Raw genomic sequence first — 16,762 nt, 5'->3', positions numbered from 1 at the left:
AAATCTAGAAGTAATGTAAGCTTTTGGCCTGACATTAGTATAAACCCTCCAATTTTGTCATAGTTTCTTCATGGTATCTTTATCCTCCCTGCGCATCTCTCTTTCCTACTTTTCCTTCCCCTTCCCTTCAAGGAATCTCTCCCTTCTTCCTTTTTTGTGAGGCAAGGCTTCAGTCAGTGAGTTGCCCAGGCTGGTCTTGAACTCCTAGGCTTAAGTGATCTTCCTGAACTAGTCTCTCAAATAGCTGGGGCTTTAGGTGTCAAAGTATTAAGATGGCCAGTCCATTCACTTTTCAACATATTTCTGCTTTACATTTAAGGTGAGTCTATTGGGCTGGGCTGTTGGTTAGAGATAGACAGCAAGCTTAGTATATATGAAGGTTTGGGCTCACTCCCTCGTATCACTGAGTCATAACAATAATAGTAGTGATAAAAGTCTCTTGACTAGAAGGACTTTGTGGTTGCTGTTATTAGGGAAGTTTAATAATTTTTTTGTCGCTGTGTTTTTATGGTAGCGTCCTTGAAATTCTTGTAACACCAATATCTGGGTTATTTTTGCATTATCTGTTGATTGTTGTTATTCAATCAAGATTTGTCCTTTTTTTGGTGGCTATACTCATTTTGAGTTGTATCTTGAACATTTGTGTGTTATGAAACTCTGGTTCCTACTTAAATCTCTGTTATTCCTAGTCACTGTGGAAGAGCGAGAATTCTGTTTGCTGATAGTAAGTTTGTATATGACAGGGATAACCAATAGGGCTCCACCTCAAAGTCCCTGTTTGCAGATTCTGTTGTGGGAGAATCTACTTCTCTCATTAGTTCAGGCTAAGAGTTAACATGGCTTTCCCCACAGTTTATACAGTACTCAGCTGGAATGGTAACAGTTTTTAGGATAGCTGTCTTTAGTTGTTTGGCCAGAGAAACTGAGTTTTCCTCAGCTGTTTTGTTGTTCTACACTGGTGGCAATTCCAGATTATGTGGTGCTGTAGCACTTGAGTATAGAATACAAAGGTAGGCAAGAATATCCAAGATTTTGTGCTGACCCATCCCTCAGACCCGTTTTCTTGAGCCTGAGTTTTCTGGCAGATGCCCCTGTCTTTGGCTTGTCGTGTGGTGGTTGACTTTTTTGTTGTTCTTGTTGCAGTTAGAAAGAATGCTTGTCTTGTTTGGAATCTCTGTCTCTTGTTGGATAGTAGTTTCTGTATCTTTTAATTTGATTAACTTGCCCTGTTTATTTTGTTTTTCAGACAAATGAAGAGAAAACAATGTCTGCCAACCTAAAATATCTTTCCTTGGGAATTTTGGTGTTTCAGACTACCAGTCTGGTTCTAACGATGCGCTATTCTAGGACTTTAAAAGAGGAGGGGCCTCGTTATCTGTCTTCTACAGCAGTGGTTGTGGCTGAATTTTTGAAGATAATGGCCTGCATCTTTTTAGTCTACAAAGACAGTAGTAGGTATCTAGGGTGTTTTTTCCTTTTAATTTATGGATTAGTTTAATTTTTTATATATGTAAATACAATTGTAACTACACGTTTGATCATTTGCGTTATTTAATTTCCCTGGACTTAACATTCCAATATTTTTGAAAAAAATTATTGAGACAGGGCTCAAGGGAATGACCTAATTGGACCTGAGTTTGGATCTTCAGCATCCATTAAAAGTGGCTGAGTTTGGTAGTGTGAGTTTGTCATTTCAGCACTGGGAGGTGGAAATAGGAGGACCCCAGGAGCCAGCTGGCCTGTCAGTCTGGCCTACTTGACAAGCTTGAGGTTTAGTGAGAGACCTTGTCTAAAATAAGGTAAAGAGCCACTTAGAAAGATTGCCAGCATCAACTCATACGCACACATGCACACGCACATGCATGCATGCACAATTATGTTCGTACCAGTTTTGGTTTGTACCTAAACTATTATGTAGTCTGTAACACAATCCATGCCTAGTTAGTGCTATGAATATGAATCCTAGTTGCATTTATAGTTTATTAATTTGAAAAAAAGTGGATTCTCTAGTGCTTTGTTTGAATTGTAAAGTCCATAATAATTCTTTACTAAAGACTTTTACTAGTTAAATTGGCTAATCCAACAGTGAATCACTCGTTTGTTACAGTTTAACGATTTTCATTGGGATCTAATTTATGAACTGTATAGTTGTTCTTTGGTTCTAGAGATTGAGCCTTGGGCTTTGCATATCCTAAGCACACTCACTCGCTCTACCATTGGGGTACATTCCAGCTTCAACTTAGCCTTTTGCAGGCAGAATTTTAGAGTATTCAATTGTGATTTTTGTTTTTCTTTCTTGAGACAGTGCTTTACTATGTCATTCAAGCTGGCCATAAATTCTTGATCATTCTATCTTAACCTTCTATGTGCAAGCTTATAATTGATTGTTATTTGCTTTAATTTTTAAGTTGTGATAATGAGTGTGCAAGTGTGTGTGCATGTGTATGTGGGGTTTTGTTATTGTAACTGCATTTTTACATTCACAATATTGTACAGCTATCACTGTTTCCAACACTTTCTCAATACAACGGAGCAGAAGTTCTATATGACTACTAAGTAGTAACTCCTCATTCACCTTTCTTCCAGTTCTTCGTAACCTCTGATTTAGATTCGGCTTCTGAATTTACCTATTCTAAATATTTCATATAAGGTGGATTATATAATGTTCATTCTCTTGTGTCTGGCTTAGCTCACTAGCATGATATTTTCAAAGCTTATGTGTCAGAATTTTGTTTCTTATATACTATATAGTATACAATATATACTTTTTTCTTTAAAAAGTCTTCTTTTCTCATGTGTTGGTAGCCACTGGTCATTTCTACCTTTTGGCTACCATGAACCATGTTGGGAGAAACAGTGGTTAGCGCTGCAATAGCTGTACAAGTATATGTTGGAGTCTGCTTTCATTTGGGTGGGGGCTTTGTGTTTATATCCACTCCCACCACCAGAGCAGAATTGCTGGGTCATTGTCATCTGGTTGTTCTTCATATACATCTTTTAAAAAAAAGAAAGGTATTGCATATATGTGTGTGGTGAGTGTGCAAGTGCCATGGCATGTGAGTATAGGTCAAAGGACAACTTGTAGGAATCTGTTCTGTTCTTGCTCCATGTGAGGGCCAGGGTTTAAATGCAGGTCATCAGGTTTGGTGGCAAGTGCCATTATCCAGTGAAGTCATCTCACAAGTCCTCTTTGTTTATTTTTCAAGGAATTATCAAACTTTTCCACTGTTCTGTTTTGTTTTATTAATTTTTCATTGCATTTTATTTGTTTATTGTGAGAGGGAGGGATGAATATGTGCCATTGGGCAAGTGTGGAGGTCAGAGGAATGCATGTAGGAATCAGTACTCTTTCCTACCATATAGATTCTGGAGCTTGAGCTCAGATTGTCAGGCTTGGCAGCTAGCACCTCTACCACACCCACCGCACCTACTGGATCATCTTGCCAACATCCATTTTATATTTTTACTAGTGGTGTATGAAATTTCTATTTTCTCACCACATTTTTTCCTGCTTATCATATTTTCTGTTACTCATGTGTGTGTGTGTGTGTATTCGAATCTACAGCTTCATATATACCAGACAAATGGCTGTACTCTGAGTTGTGCCCTAGATCCTGCCCGCCCTTCATTATAGCCATTCTAGATATGAAGAGGTATTTCAGTGTGGTTTTGACTTGCATGCCTCTAATCATTAATAGTGGTGAACGTTTGGTATGACTCGACTAGTATATTATATATATAAAGGTCAGGAAAGAAGGTGGATACAGTTTTAAGAATGATTGTAGGTTTTTAGATTAAATTGTTGTTTATATAGGTATGGCAGTAGAAGATACAGGGAAGATATATTTGGGGATAAATCAAATAACTTCCCTTTGATTCACGTTAAGTTAGAAATACCTATAAAGCACTTAAAGCCAAGGGTAAGACCAAGTTATATATACACTAGAGAAAAAGAAGACTGAAAATACCCTGGCTTGTTCCCAGCACTCAGAGGCTTCTTTCAGAAGGTGTCATCAATGAAAGAAGACTATAAATGAGCTACCAGTAGGACAGAAAGTCATGACAATGACAGGGAAGTAGAGAGGTTACTTTTTGTTGCTAAGTTCTAGATATTACAAGTACCTAGTGCGTTTAACACTGGAAACCGTTAACAAGAATAGTTGCATTGTAGCTAGACGTGGTGAAACCAGCTTTCAGTGAGCTTAAGCATGACTAGGTACTATGTACACCAAAGTGAATTTTAGCACGGGGAAAGTTGTTTAGTTGGTACTTAATAGCTAAGTTGTAGGGGTTGAGGAGATGGCTCAGAGGTTAAGAGCACTGACTATTCTTGCAGAGGTCCTGGGATCAGTTCCCAACACCCAAATGGCAGCTTACAACTGCCTATAACTCCAGTTCCAGAGGATTTGATGCTGTATTCTGGCCTCCATGGATACAGGCACACAGATAGTTCACAGATAAACACGCAGGCTAAACACTTCTACACATAAAGTAAAATAAAAAACATTGTGTAAAGCTGGGCCTGGTGAACACATCTGTAATTGTAGTGCTTAGGAGTTGAAGTGGCAAGGCCAGAAGTTGAAGGTCACTCTTGACTACATAGCAACTTTGAAGGAAGCTATTCTGGGCTACGTGAGATCATGTCGCAAAAGCACACACCAATTTCATATTGTAGAAAGGCTGACACTTTAGTCAAAGCCAAGCTGAGCAAAGTGGCATATGTTTATAGCTCTAGTACTTGAGAGTTTGGGGTAGAAGTATTATGGGTTTGAGGAGTTCCTGGTCTACATCATGAGACTCTGTTAGGGGGAAGAGGAAGAAAAAAGTAAAGAAAGTAAAAGCCAGACATGGTGGCTCACATGTATCACCCTAGTACTTTGGAGACTGAAGTAAGAGAATTGTATGTCTGTCCATGGCCAACCTAGGCTATGTTTTGATCTCCAGATAAGCCAGAGCTACATAATAAGGCCTGCTTCAACAAACCAAACCAAACTGAAAATCAGTGTGACCTTGGTACTATGAATGATCTCAACTATAAAAGCAAACTAAGCTATAAGTGGAGTGTGCTTTAGGGGAGCAGGAATGCTTTTTGAGAGACACATCTTATACTGAAAAAAAAAAAATGTATCAAACCAAGTGAAGAAACAAGCCATACACATAACCAGCAACAAGTACTTAGAATTTCAGACAACTACAGCACAGTAAGAGAGAGCTAGACATTAGGAAAAATATAGATGGATAATCCTCAGAGGGAGAAACCTAACAGACTGGTCTCTGGTGTATAGCTTGGTGTCAGGTGAAAAACATAATTTTTAGCAAACCATCATATTTACATACAGAGAGCCTGTGTCCCCAAGCTGCTATAGAAGTTTTACATCTGGACTCATGCTACATGAGACAAGTTGAGCTAAAAGTTCAGTTGTCTGTCGTAGCAACGCCACTCTCCAGCTACTTTGCCTTCTTTTTTTTTTTTTCTTTTTTTAAAGATTTGTTTATTTATTTTATGTGTATGCATACACTGTAGCTATACAGATGGCCGTGAGCCATCACATGGCTGCTGGGAAGTGAACTCAGGACCTTGCTCCATCCCCCCCTCATTCTGGCGTAATATACTGTAGCTGTCTTCAGATGCACCAGAAGAGAGCGTCAGATCTCATTATGGGTGGTTGTGAGCCACCATGTAGTTGCTGGGATTCGAACTCAGGACCTTTGGAAGAGCAGTCAGTGCTCTTACCCGCTGAGCCATCTCACCAGCCCCTACTTTGCCTTCTTGTAATGATTAATATATTGACAATTAATTGCCATGTGAGGCTGAAGAATGAATAAAATAGAGTTTTTATAAAATTACTGCAATAGAAGAATACTTTTTTGATTGATTAGTAATTTGAGGGATACTGGGTGGGTTTCAGGAAATCAGGTAGAAGAGAAGGAGGAAAAATTCTAGGAGTCAGAGGGGTCAAAGACACTAAAAACTCTACAGAATCAAGTAACCCAGACTCAGATTCTCACAGAGACTATTTCAATAGTCAGGGAGCCTGCAGGATTCTGACCTGGGCTCCTTGCCTATGTTTGTATAGCTTAGTCTTCTTGTGGACTCCTAACGGGGTGTGGGAGCAGGGCTGGCTTTTGAGTCTTTTGTCTGCTTTTGGGACCCTTCTCCTCCTACTGGATTGCCTCATCCAGACTTAATATGAGGGAGCTATGTGTGGTAGTGCAGGCTTCTAATCCTAGCACTTGGGAGGCAAAGATAGGTGGCTGCATGAGTTTGAGACCAGCCTGGTCTACAGAGTGAGTTTAAGGACAACCAGGGCTATGCTGAGAAAACATGTCTCCCAAAAAAAGGAGAGGATTTATTTTAAAATTTTAATTCGTGTGTGTGTATGTGTGTGTGTGTGTGTGTGTGTGGGCGGGCGCGCGCGCGTGTGTTTGCCTTTGTCTTTGTCCTAAGTGCACGTGCTCATGGAGTTCAGACGTGTGGGATCTACATGAAGCTGGACTTACAGACAGTTTTGAGCCACCCAGTGTGGATACTGGGAATCAGACTCTGGTCTTTTGCAAGAGCAATGCTTTCTCCTAGTTGCTGAGCCCTCTCTCCTGCCCCCATTTTTCTGTTTTTAAAGTGAGAAAACTGAGGCCTATAAAGAAAGAGCTTATGATTTCTGCAGAGATACTTTAATAACTGATTTTCCCCCATTTTGTTTCTTCTAGAGTGTAGTGTGAGAACACTGAATAGAGTACTGCATGATGAAATTCTTAATAAACCCATGGAAACACTGAAGCTTGCTATTCCGTCAGGGATATACACTCTTCAGAACAACCTTCTCTATGTGGCATTGTCAAACCTAGATGCAGCCACGTACCAGGTACCTAGATACGCTTCTAACGATTCTTTTAAGAAACAAACAAAAATCCAAACATTAATAATATTGCTGTTTTCTTTTTTAGGTTACATATCAGTTGAAAATACTTACAACAGCATTATTTTCTGTGTCTATGCTTGGTAAAAAATTAGGTGTGTACCAGTGGCTCTCCCTAGTAATTCTGATGGCAGGAGTTGCTTTTGTACAGGTAACTATTCAAGATAAGTATGTCTTTCATTTCAGTCACAGTTTGAAAACCTGATATATTTTGCATAGAGAATATGGTTCTATTACCTGTTTGAGCAAGTAAATGCTGACATATTTTTTATGGCTCTATGTAAGCAAATACTGCATTATGAGCATGTGATATGATGTAAGTAAATAAATACATGAATGAATTTTTCATAGTAAAGAACTGAGCAATTAGGCTATGGCATAGCTTACAAGCAGAGGAGTTACTTTGGTTCTCATTAACACACAAACACACACACACACACAGTGTTGTGCTAGCTAGCCTGGAGCTTCCTCTGCAGATGAGTGTATCCTCAAATTCTGACAACTCTTCTGCCTCTGCCTTCTGAGTGCTGAGATTACAGTCATGAGCCACCATGTCTGCCTATTTTTGTTTAATTTATTCATATGTGCCTGTGTGGGTCTACACATATATATGTAGAGACCAGAAGAGGGTACTAGGTATCCTCGGTCACTCTCTGTCAGTTACCCTAAGGCAGGGCTCACCCTGAACACAGAGTTTGTATTCTCTTGGGTAGAGTGAAAGGCAGTGAGCCCCAGTGATCTTGCTGTTTTTGCCTTCTGAGCTGGGGTTACAGGTACCCAGTGTGGTCCTCACTGTCTAAAGTAATGAACTGGCTTTACAGCTATTTTGTTTTCTTTCAAAGTCTTTTTGTTTGTTTATTTTGTTTTGTTTTGTTTTGGCCTAGAAGGAGGTTTTATTTTTTACTTTTTTATTTATTTAAAGGGTATTTTATTGTCTTTCATTTTTTAACATTTGTTTTATGACCTAAAATGTAATCTATTTTGGAGAAAATTCCATAGTATCTAAGAATCTATACTTCTTACCTTAATGTACTTAATGGCTGTGCTGTCTTTCCAGCAGCTACATTTTGTTTTTTTCCAGAGAAGATCTCACCATGTAGCCTTGAGCTCACCATCTTCTGCTTCAGCCCTGAGAGTGCAGGGATTGTAGGTTTGAACCTGTACTCTTGGCAAGAGAGAGAGAGGAAGGAACAGTCCAACAAAATAAGACATAGCACAGTGAAACTTGGCCTTAAGAAAGTGCAAAACCAACTAACAAAACAGCACGTAAAAGAAATAAGCTTAAGTTTTATGAGAACCATGGAACCTCTGAGATGATCAGTGATCCTGTGGTTCGCTTACCATCTACCATCTTATTAATATGGTTTCAAACTCAAGAGCTTTCTAATGATTCCTTATTCTTATTCTTCATGGAGTCATTGTCTCCCACTTTTGCATTTCTTTTTTATTTTGTGTGTGTTTATGTGTATGGTGTGTGTGCTTGGTAGCCACATAAGATAGTGGCTACACTATTTGCAGAGACATGGAATGTTTCCCTCCTCACAGAAAGCATATTGAGTGCTGATGTAGTAGAGGGCCAAGGGAGAAAGGGGACAGTTTCGAGAGTCACGCAATTAGTCGTCAGTGTCATGTTGCTTCAGTGAAGGCAAATTGAATAGGAAGTGAACCCTTTGTTTAAAGGTGTCTAAGCTTGTATGGTAGCACACACCCATAATCCTCTCACTTGGGAGTCTGAGGCAGGAGGATTGCTGTGAGCTAAAGCTAGCCTGAACTATGTAATATACTCCCCATACCAAAAAAACTAGCAGTGAAAAGTCTCTGGTAATTATGAAAAGTATGATTTCAACACTACTGAAGATAAAGAGAGATAAATTTAGATACAGTAAGGATAGATAGAAGACTTCAATGCCTAACTCTTATCAATAGGTAGATAATTAACAAAAGTGGTCAACAGACTTAAACCAAACATACTTATCTGATAGAGAAAAAGAATATTCTATCTAAAACTAGAGAGTATAGATTTACAGATATCTTGAAATTTTCTCCAAAATAGATTGCAGTTTAGATCATATGACAAATGTTAAAAACTGAAAGACAAAGAATTAAAAAACAAAAACAAAAAAGCCCAACTTTATGTAAAAAACAAAACAAACAAACAAACAAAAAAAACTCCCTCTAGGCCAAAACTACAAAACCCAACAATAACAACAAAAAAAATCAAAAAACAAAACTAATATGTGAGTAAAATAGCTGAGGAATATGTCAGTTACTGCTTTTTAGGAACATAATTTATATGAAAGCACAAAAGACCCTGATAGGCAAGTCAGTCCTGAGCAAAAATGGCAATGCTAGCCATGCCTGGTGGCTCACATTTATAATCCTAGCAATGAAGACATTGAGACAGGAGAATTACCATGAATTTGAGGCCACCTTGGACTACCTAGTGAATTCTAGGCTACTGTAGGCTACAGTGTCAGGTCCTGCCCTCTGCCCCATTCACAAAGCAATTTTGGAGGTATCATAAGATCTTCAAATTATGCTTTAGAGCTGTGATAATAAAAACAGCATGGCATGGCACAAAAACAGACATGTAGGCCCTTAGATGAGAAGGTCTCAGAAATAAACCTCCTGATATCGACAGAGGTGGTTAATCCATATATCTTAGGATTTCTATTGCTACAGTGAAACACCATGACCAAAAAGCAAGTTGGGGAGGAACTTATCATCAAAGGCAGGAACACAAAACAGGACTGGAACCTGAAGGCAAGAGCTGATGCAAAAGCCATGTGCTGTTTACTGGCTTGCTTTCCCTGATTTGCTCAGCTGGCTTTCTTATAGAACCCAGGACCAACAGCATAAAGATAGCACCGCCCCCATGGGCTGGGCCTCCCCGACTGATCACTAATTGAGAAAATACCTTACAGCTGACCTCATGGAGGCATTTCCTTACCTAAGGCCCCTTCCTCTTTGATGATACTGGTTTGTGTCAAGTTGACATACAACCAGCCAGTACAGCATACATTGAAGAACAGCCTCTTCAACAAATGATGTTCAGAAGCTATGCACATGTATCCACAGTACAAGGCTAAGACTAGCCACATTCTCATCCAGCACAGAACTCAGTTCCTAATGGACTTTAATGTAAACTCTGAAACCATGGAGAATGTGAAAGGGAACAGAGACAGCACTTAAGAGATAGCTCACAGCAAGGACTTTTTGATAGATTCCAATTCGAGCAAACAGTAGCAAGAATTGACAGATGAGTGCATGAAATGTAAAAGCTTCATGACAATGAAAACAGACTGAAGAGACAATCTTTGGAGGGGAAAAGGGTGTTTACTAGTTCCTCATCAGACAGGATTAACATGCAGTTATATAAAGAACTGAGAAAAATAACCAACCAAGCACTCAGAAGTCCTAGCCTATGATTAATCAGGCAAATGAACTGAGCAGATAGTTCTCAAAAGAAATACTGATACCTCATGTACTTACCTAAAATGTTCACCATCTTCAGCCATTAGGGAAATATAAATCAAAACTACACTCAATCCATTTTGTCCTAATCAGAATGACTATTATCAGCAAAACAAACAACAGATGGTGTAGAAATCAATCTTAATGTTTCTCTGATTGGAATGTAATTCAAAGCAGCCAGTTTGAAAATCGCATGGAGGTCAAAGGACGACTTGATGCAGTCACTTTCTCTCCTCCACCTCATGTGGGTTACAGGAATTGAACTCCGTTGTCAGGCTTGCCTAATAAGCACGTTCTCTTCTGAACGTCTTGCTCAGTTAGTAAAAATACTGCCACATGATGCATCTATACCATTTCAAAGTATATCTTGAGCGTACTACAGAGATATTAATATTTTTTGCAGAGTTGTTCACAATAGTTAAGTTATAAAACCAGTTTAAATGTCCATCAGTGTGTCAATGGATAATGTAAATGTGATACACACATACACAAACACACACACACATATATGATACACACACACAATGGAGATTTATGTATCCATAAAAAACAAGCGGTGGTGGCGCACGCCTTTAATCCCAGCACTTGGGAGGCAGAGGCAGGTGGATTTCTGAGGTCGAGGCCAGCCTGGTCTACAGAGTGAGTTCCAGGTCAGCCAGGGCTACACAGAAAAACCCTGTTTCAAAAAACAACAACAAAAAAAAGAAAAAAGAAAAAGAAAATCTTTAAAAAAAAAAGAGAAGATATGAAAATAGAAAGGAGCTAGTATGAAAAAGGAGCCGAGCAGTGGGAATGCAGATGGGGGTAATGGTGGAGAGTGTATGATCAAAGTGCATGAGACATATGTATGAATATGTCATAATGGAATCCACTGTACAGGGATATATATGATTTAAAATGGGTAATTTCATTAGAAATTGCTTAGTAAGTCTCAGACCATCTTTCGATGGTCTGAGACTAATGAGAAGGGAGAGTTAACAAATAAAGTGGTTACACCAATGCCAGGAACATCCGAATCATATGGGGACTATGCTTGGACAGTAACTTCACAGTCTTTCATGTTTTGATGGGCTCTGTTTCCTTACAGTGTTTGTGGTTCCCTTCCCACCAGCTTCTCTTCCTACTATGCTTGAGGTAGCTTATCTTCTGCTGAGGCAGTACCACAATATGCTTGTGGAGGTCAGGGACAGCTTGTGAAGGTCGGTCCTCTCCGTCCACCCTGTGGGTCCCAGGGATCAGACTCAAGTTGCCATTCTTGGCTGCAAGTGTCCTTACCCATTGAGCCATCTCACTGCCCTCTTGAGTGTTGCTTTTGTTTTTATTCAGTGGCCTTCAGATTCTCAAGAGCTGAACTCTAAGGACCTTTCAACGGGCTCTCAATTTGTAGGCCTCATGGCAGTTCTCACTGCATGTTTTTCAAGTGGCTTTGCTGGAGTTTATTTTGAGAAAATCTTAAAAGAAACAAAACAATCAGTATGGATAAGAAATATTCAACTTGGTAAGTTTTAAAGGCTTTCTAATATATATTTCTAAATAACTATACGAGTCATATATGGTAATACACTCATGAGGCTGAGACAGGAAACCAACCAGGCCACATAGGGAGATCGCATCTTAAAGAGAAGCCAGACAGAGATTTATGTTCTTACATTTGTAGATCTCCCTAAGTCTTTAAGTACATAAGTCTTGAATGCAAATGTGCTGTTGATGAAGAACTCCTTAGACAACTGAATTTGAAATGAATGCCTCCACTCATGCTATGGAAAAGCAGGCTGCTGATCTGAGAGTGTACTGCTCTGCCCTCAGTTATGGGTCAGCATGTTTATCCTCGTTGTGTCTTCTGTGAAGATGCCACTACTAATTTACATGTATGACTCCTAAAGTGGAAGAAGCTGGAAATGAAGCAGTTTCCATCTCTTTTCCAGTCATTTTATCTCTTTTCCCTGCTGTTTTATTTCAGTGTAATGTTTTGTCTTTTTACACACTCCTTCCTAATGGTGGGAAATAGCTTAGAGGGGAAGAAAATTTTAGCATTGGTTACAAGTTTCTAAAAAAACAAACAAACCAAAATAAAACAGAAAATAAGACTGGCTAAATAAATTATTATTTTGATTAGGTAGTACAATTCAGATTGTACTTTGGAAGATAGAGAGAGAATGTAAAGTAAAAGAGCATAGAGAGCCAAATTGTCTGGATTCAACTACTGAGTCCATTTCATTGTGTGACCTTGGAGAAGTTTCCTCCTCAATAAAAATAATCATACAAATGTCAACCCAAAAGGCTGTGGTATGTTAGTGTCTGTAAAGCATTTGGAACAAGGATTATATAGATATCTAATATTAGTCAGTGGAATATCTGGCCACTATTAGAATGTGAACGGTCTATCTATATATACTGACATAATTTATATATTTTTGCTGGGTGGTGGTGGTGCACGCCTTTAATCCCAGCACTCGGGAGGCAGAGGCAGACGGATTTCTGAGTTCGAGGCCAGCCTGGTCTACAAAGTGAGCTCCAGGACAGCCAGGGATATACAGGGAAACCCTGTCTCAAAAAACAAAAACAAAACAAAACAAAAAAATTCATATATTTCCTTGTGTGCTGTTAGACAGCCTTCTGTCACTGTGACAAACACACAAGATAAATCAGCTTACAAAGAGAACATTTGCTTTGTCTTAAAATTTTAGGGCTTTCGGCTGATGTTCCATTTATTTTTGGCCTGTGGCAGGGCAGGATATAATATCAGAATATGCAAGGCAGAGGAAGTTTTTTATTATGGTGGCACAATAAATAGAAATAGAGAAGAAGAGACTAAGGACTGCAGCCCTGATCATAGGCATGCTTCCAAGTGACCTATGGCTTCCCACTAAGCCCATCCTCATAGTGGTGAAGAGAGAGAGAACAATTCTTGAACACTTGGGGATTTAGAGGACCTTTTACCTCCAACATGTACTAAGTATGTATTTTAATAATTGTCACATTTTAATTTTTAAGTTAATTTTTTAAAAATTTTATATATGTAAGCACATTGTCTCTCTCTTCAGACACACCAGAAGAGGGTGTCAGATCCCATTACAGGTGGTTGTGAGCCACCATGTGGTTGCTGGGAATTGAACTCAAGACTTCTGGAAGAGCAGTCACTCTGAGCCACTGAGCCATACTCCCAACGCAAGTTAAATTTTAGAATGTATGGCTTTGGGCATTTCTTAAAAATCACATGCCACGATTAGTTTCACACTAAGATGAGACATATTAAATTGTTAGAGATTGTATAAATGGACTTTACGTGGTCCTCACACTCTACCTAGCTTTGGCTTTAATTTAAAACCAACACACATATCCTCTTTGATGGCGTTCCTAATGTGTCATAGGATGTAACCCTTGTAGGCTTTCATAAGCCAACAGTGCTCCAGGTCTGGAGGCTGTGTTGACACGTAGAATTCAGCAGTGAAGTTCACTGAGCCAATTTCCTCCAACAGTGAGACTTGAGTAGTAAATACAGAATCTGATGGTGGCTTTGACTGCTTCTTAGCCTGGAGTTTTGGTTATCAAGTATTGTACTTAAAAAAGAAATTCTAAAAAATAAAGTTTATTATTTTTAAAAAACTTACAAATAAAGAACATCGCACATGGAAAGTAGTCAGCCATAGACTTTATAACTCTGAACTTATATACAATTAGAGTAGGTGTTTGGACCAGAAGTTGTGGCACTTCATATTTCTACTTTTATTGTCAAGTATATTTTTATGCACATGTCTGTTGTGTGAATTGTAAAAAATATGAATCCACCCCACAAACTCCATTTCCCGCCAGGCCACGTTTTTGAGTCAGTACTGTTCGGGCAATACTAGGCTCCTGCAGGTTTTTGTTATTTCCTCCCAGCAAGCTACATCTCGCTCACATGTAACTCTTTACACACTCTCACAATCATTCATCTAAATAGTGCTATTACCCCGTAAGTAAAGTATGACTCTTAAGGCCTTAATATCCAATCAGATTTATATAATAATAAAATCACAATTTATAAGATGCCAATACAATAATTTTAGAGCCAGATAATAAAGATAATATTCTAACCCAATTAATCTATTTTGTAAGAACCTGTGTGGTTGTATAACCTCGTGGGGTCTGGACCGTCCTCATCATCTGCATCCATGATGACAACCTCTTCTGCTCCTGACCCCTTTCCTCCTCCAACTCTAGCTCCACCTCTCTATTCCTATCCATTCACAGGCCTGTCACTGCCCTAATGTGATTGGACAGAAAAAATGCTACAACATTCCACCCTTTTTGTTCAATAAAAAAAAAGCTTTCTCTCAAAACATAAATTGAACACCGTATTACATACATTGTAAATTATCTAGCATAAGGTATATCTGACACCCAGTCCAGCATCTTTGTCAATAGAATTGAACACTATCTTCTATCTTATTTTAAAAAACAAAACTTTGTACCTGGCTATGTCTTGGCTTAGATTGGATGCCATCTGAAGACCATTTTCTCAAAAGTAAAAAGCTTGGGCTGGCTAGGAGATTATGTATTTTTCAGCTCCATCAGAAATCCAAGAATGACTAGCATTACCTGGAAATATGAGAAGCACAAAATACAGCTTCCAAAACTAGCCAATTTATAGAGACTGCTGATCCCCTGGACAGTTCTTTTACTTCAAAACGTTGGAGCATCGGTCTTCAGCCTTCTGGCCAGGGTTATCTGACAGACTTTTAAAAGGCTGATCACCCTCTCTTGGCTAGATGAAACGGGGCAATTTCTGCCTCGTGGCTATCCCGCCACAGCTGGAGCAACTCGACTGCTCAGTTTCATCTTTGAGTCTGAGAAAGGGGTGCTGTCAGGAGCAGACAGGTCTCTGGCCAAATGAATAAATAATATTAAACGTCACATTCTGTGGATTTCTGATGTTTTTGAAAACCAACTATCTATGTAAAGTAATCTGGACTGTTCTCTGTTCACTACTCTCAGCTATTTTTAATTAAAATCTTGAAATCATCCTAACAATAAGCTCAGAGCCCTGAATTTGTTAATATGGTCCTAAACTCACAGGTCTAAACATCTCAGATCTGTCTATAATAACAGCAAAAGAAGGACTAGGTCTAAGCCCTGTACTTTTAATTATTTAGTATCAATAGAAGAAATTTATACCAAAGATAACTTTGATTTTGTAACCAAATAAATTCTGTACCAAATAGGAACATAGGACTTTAACTCAGTAACAAATCATAAGGCTTTCTATTAAATGAAATCATGGCTATACAATTAAATCCGGCTATTTCCTCCCTGTTCCAAATATGACCATTTTTACATTTCCTAGAAAGACAGCTTATTAATAATCCTTTCCAGCCCCAAAGCCCAGGGAACTGGGTCAATAGCTCTTCGTAACTTCTTCAAGCTGAACATGGGTGTTGAGATATTATGAAGGGGGAGGGAAAACAGGATTGATTAGTCTCCTGATGTCTGTGTCTTGACTGGATACAGCTGAAGTCCAGGACATCAGGAGTTTAAGTAGGCCAGTTTAGCATGTCTGACGAGGAAATTCACCAAGGATGTATATTCTGTAATATATAACTCTCAAGACAAATTTTCAGTATCATTAAGATATATTTTTTGTTTGAATCTCTGGAATCTAGTTTTCTGGAAGGTGTAAATATTTTAATCACCTTTTCCAAAAAACACAAAAACAAAACCTTTTCCCCGAATCAGCATATCTTTGAGCCAGTAACTAGAAAAACCTTCATTTTGACCTCTCTCCCAGAGGAATAATATAACCATAAAACTCAACATCACACCTATTTTGAAAATTAAAATAATTTAAAACAAATGAAATAAACTAATATATGAGCCTCTTATTTAGGCCATTTTTACCTAGCTAAGTAGGAAAATGTCACTCAAAATTCTCGTGTAGGCCACGTTTGAAAGAATTTGAGCTTCCTCTGGCTAAGTAAATAAGTCATATCAACCTTCTGTTTGGCTCTTTCTAGAGCCTCAGACTCTTATTAATTAATACCTGTTCAAAGCAGGCAATGGCTAGCACTGCACTCTCTACTCTGGAGTCAGTGACTAATTTTCCCTATCCTAGTACAAAATAAAGCAAACTAAAACCAAAGAAATAAACTAATATATTGTATGAGCCTCTTACTTAGGCAATTTTTAGGTATTAATTAATAAGAGTCATGCTTTACTTACCGGATAATAGGCGCTATTTAGATGAACGATTGTGAGAGTGTGTAAAGAGTTGCATGTGAGCAAGATGTAGCTTGCTGGGAGGAAATAACAAAAACCTGCCGGAGCTTAGTATTGGTTGAAGAGTACCAGCTCAAAAACATAGCCCTGCGGGAAATGGAGTTTGTGGGGTGGAT

General features: G+C 38.7%; 1 protein-coding gene and 1 long non-coding RNA gene across 4 annotated transcripts in view; one reads left to right on the top strand and one right to left on the bottom strand.

Annotated features, from left to right (window-relative positions):
* The window catches only part of Slc35a3 (solute carrier family 35 member A3), a 43,398-nt gene that overhangs the window by 17,152 nt on the left and 9,484 nt on the right, over window positions 1–16,762 (top strand). For all 3 annotated transcript variants that reach the window (XM_031375277.1, XM_031375278.1, XM_031375279.1), the window contains 4 exons: window positions 1,247–1,451; window positions 6,709–6,863; window positions 6,946–7,068; window positions 11,718–11,889. In XM_031375277.1, coding sequence (XP_031231137.1) covers window positions 1,265–1,451; window positions 6,709–6,863; window positions 6,946–7,068; window positions 11,718–11,889 — 637 coding nt within the window. In that variant the 5' untranslated portion in view covers window positions 1,247–1,264. The remainder of the gene's footprint in view (window positions 1–1,246; window positions 1,452–6,708; window positions 6,864–6,945; window positions 7,069–11,717; window positions 11,890–16,762) is intronic.
* LOC116093689 overlaps window positions 11,681–16,762 on the bottom strand; it is an 18,574-nt gene continuing 13,492 nt past the window's right edge. Inside the window, exon 3 of the long non-coding RNA XR_004119790.1 lies at window positions 11,681–11,842. This is a non-coding gene — a long non-coding RNA (uncharacterized LOC116093689). The remainder of the gene's footprint in view (window positions 11,843–16,762) is intronic.

This window comes from Mastomys coucha, unplaced genomic scaffold (genome assembly GCF_008632895.1).
Source record: "Mastomys coucha isolate ucsf_1 unplaced genomic scaffold, UCSF_Mcou_1 pScaffold16, whole genome shotgun sequence".
Taxonomy (NCBI): domain Eukaryota; kingdom Metazoa; phylum Chordata; class Mammalia; order Rodentia; family Muridae; genus Mastomys; species Mastomys coucha.
This window is presented reverse-complemented; position numbering and strand designations above follow the sequence as displayed.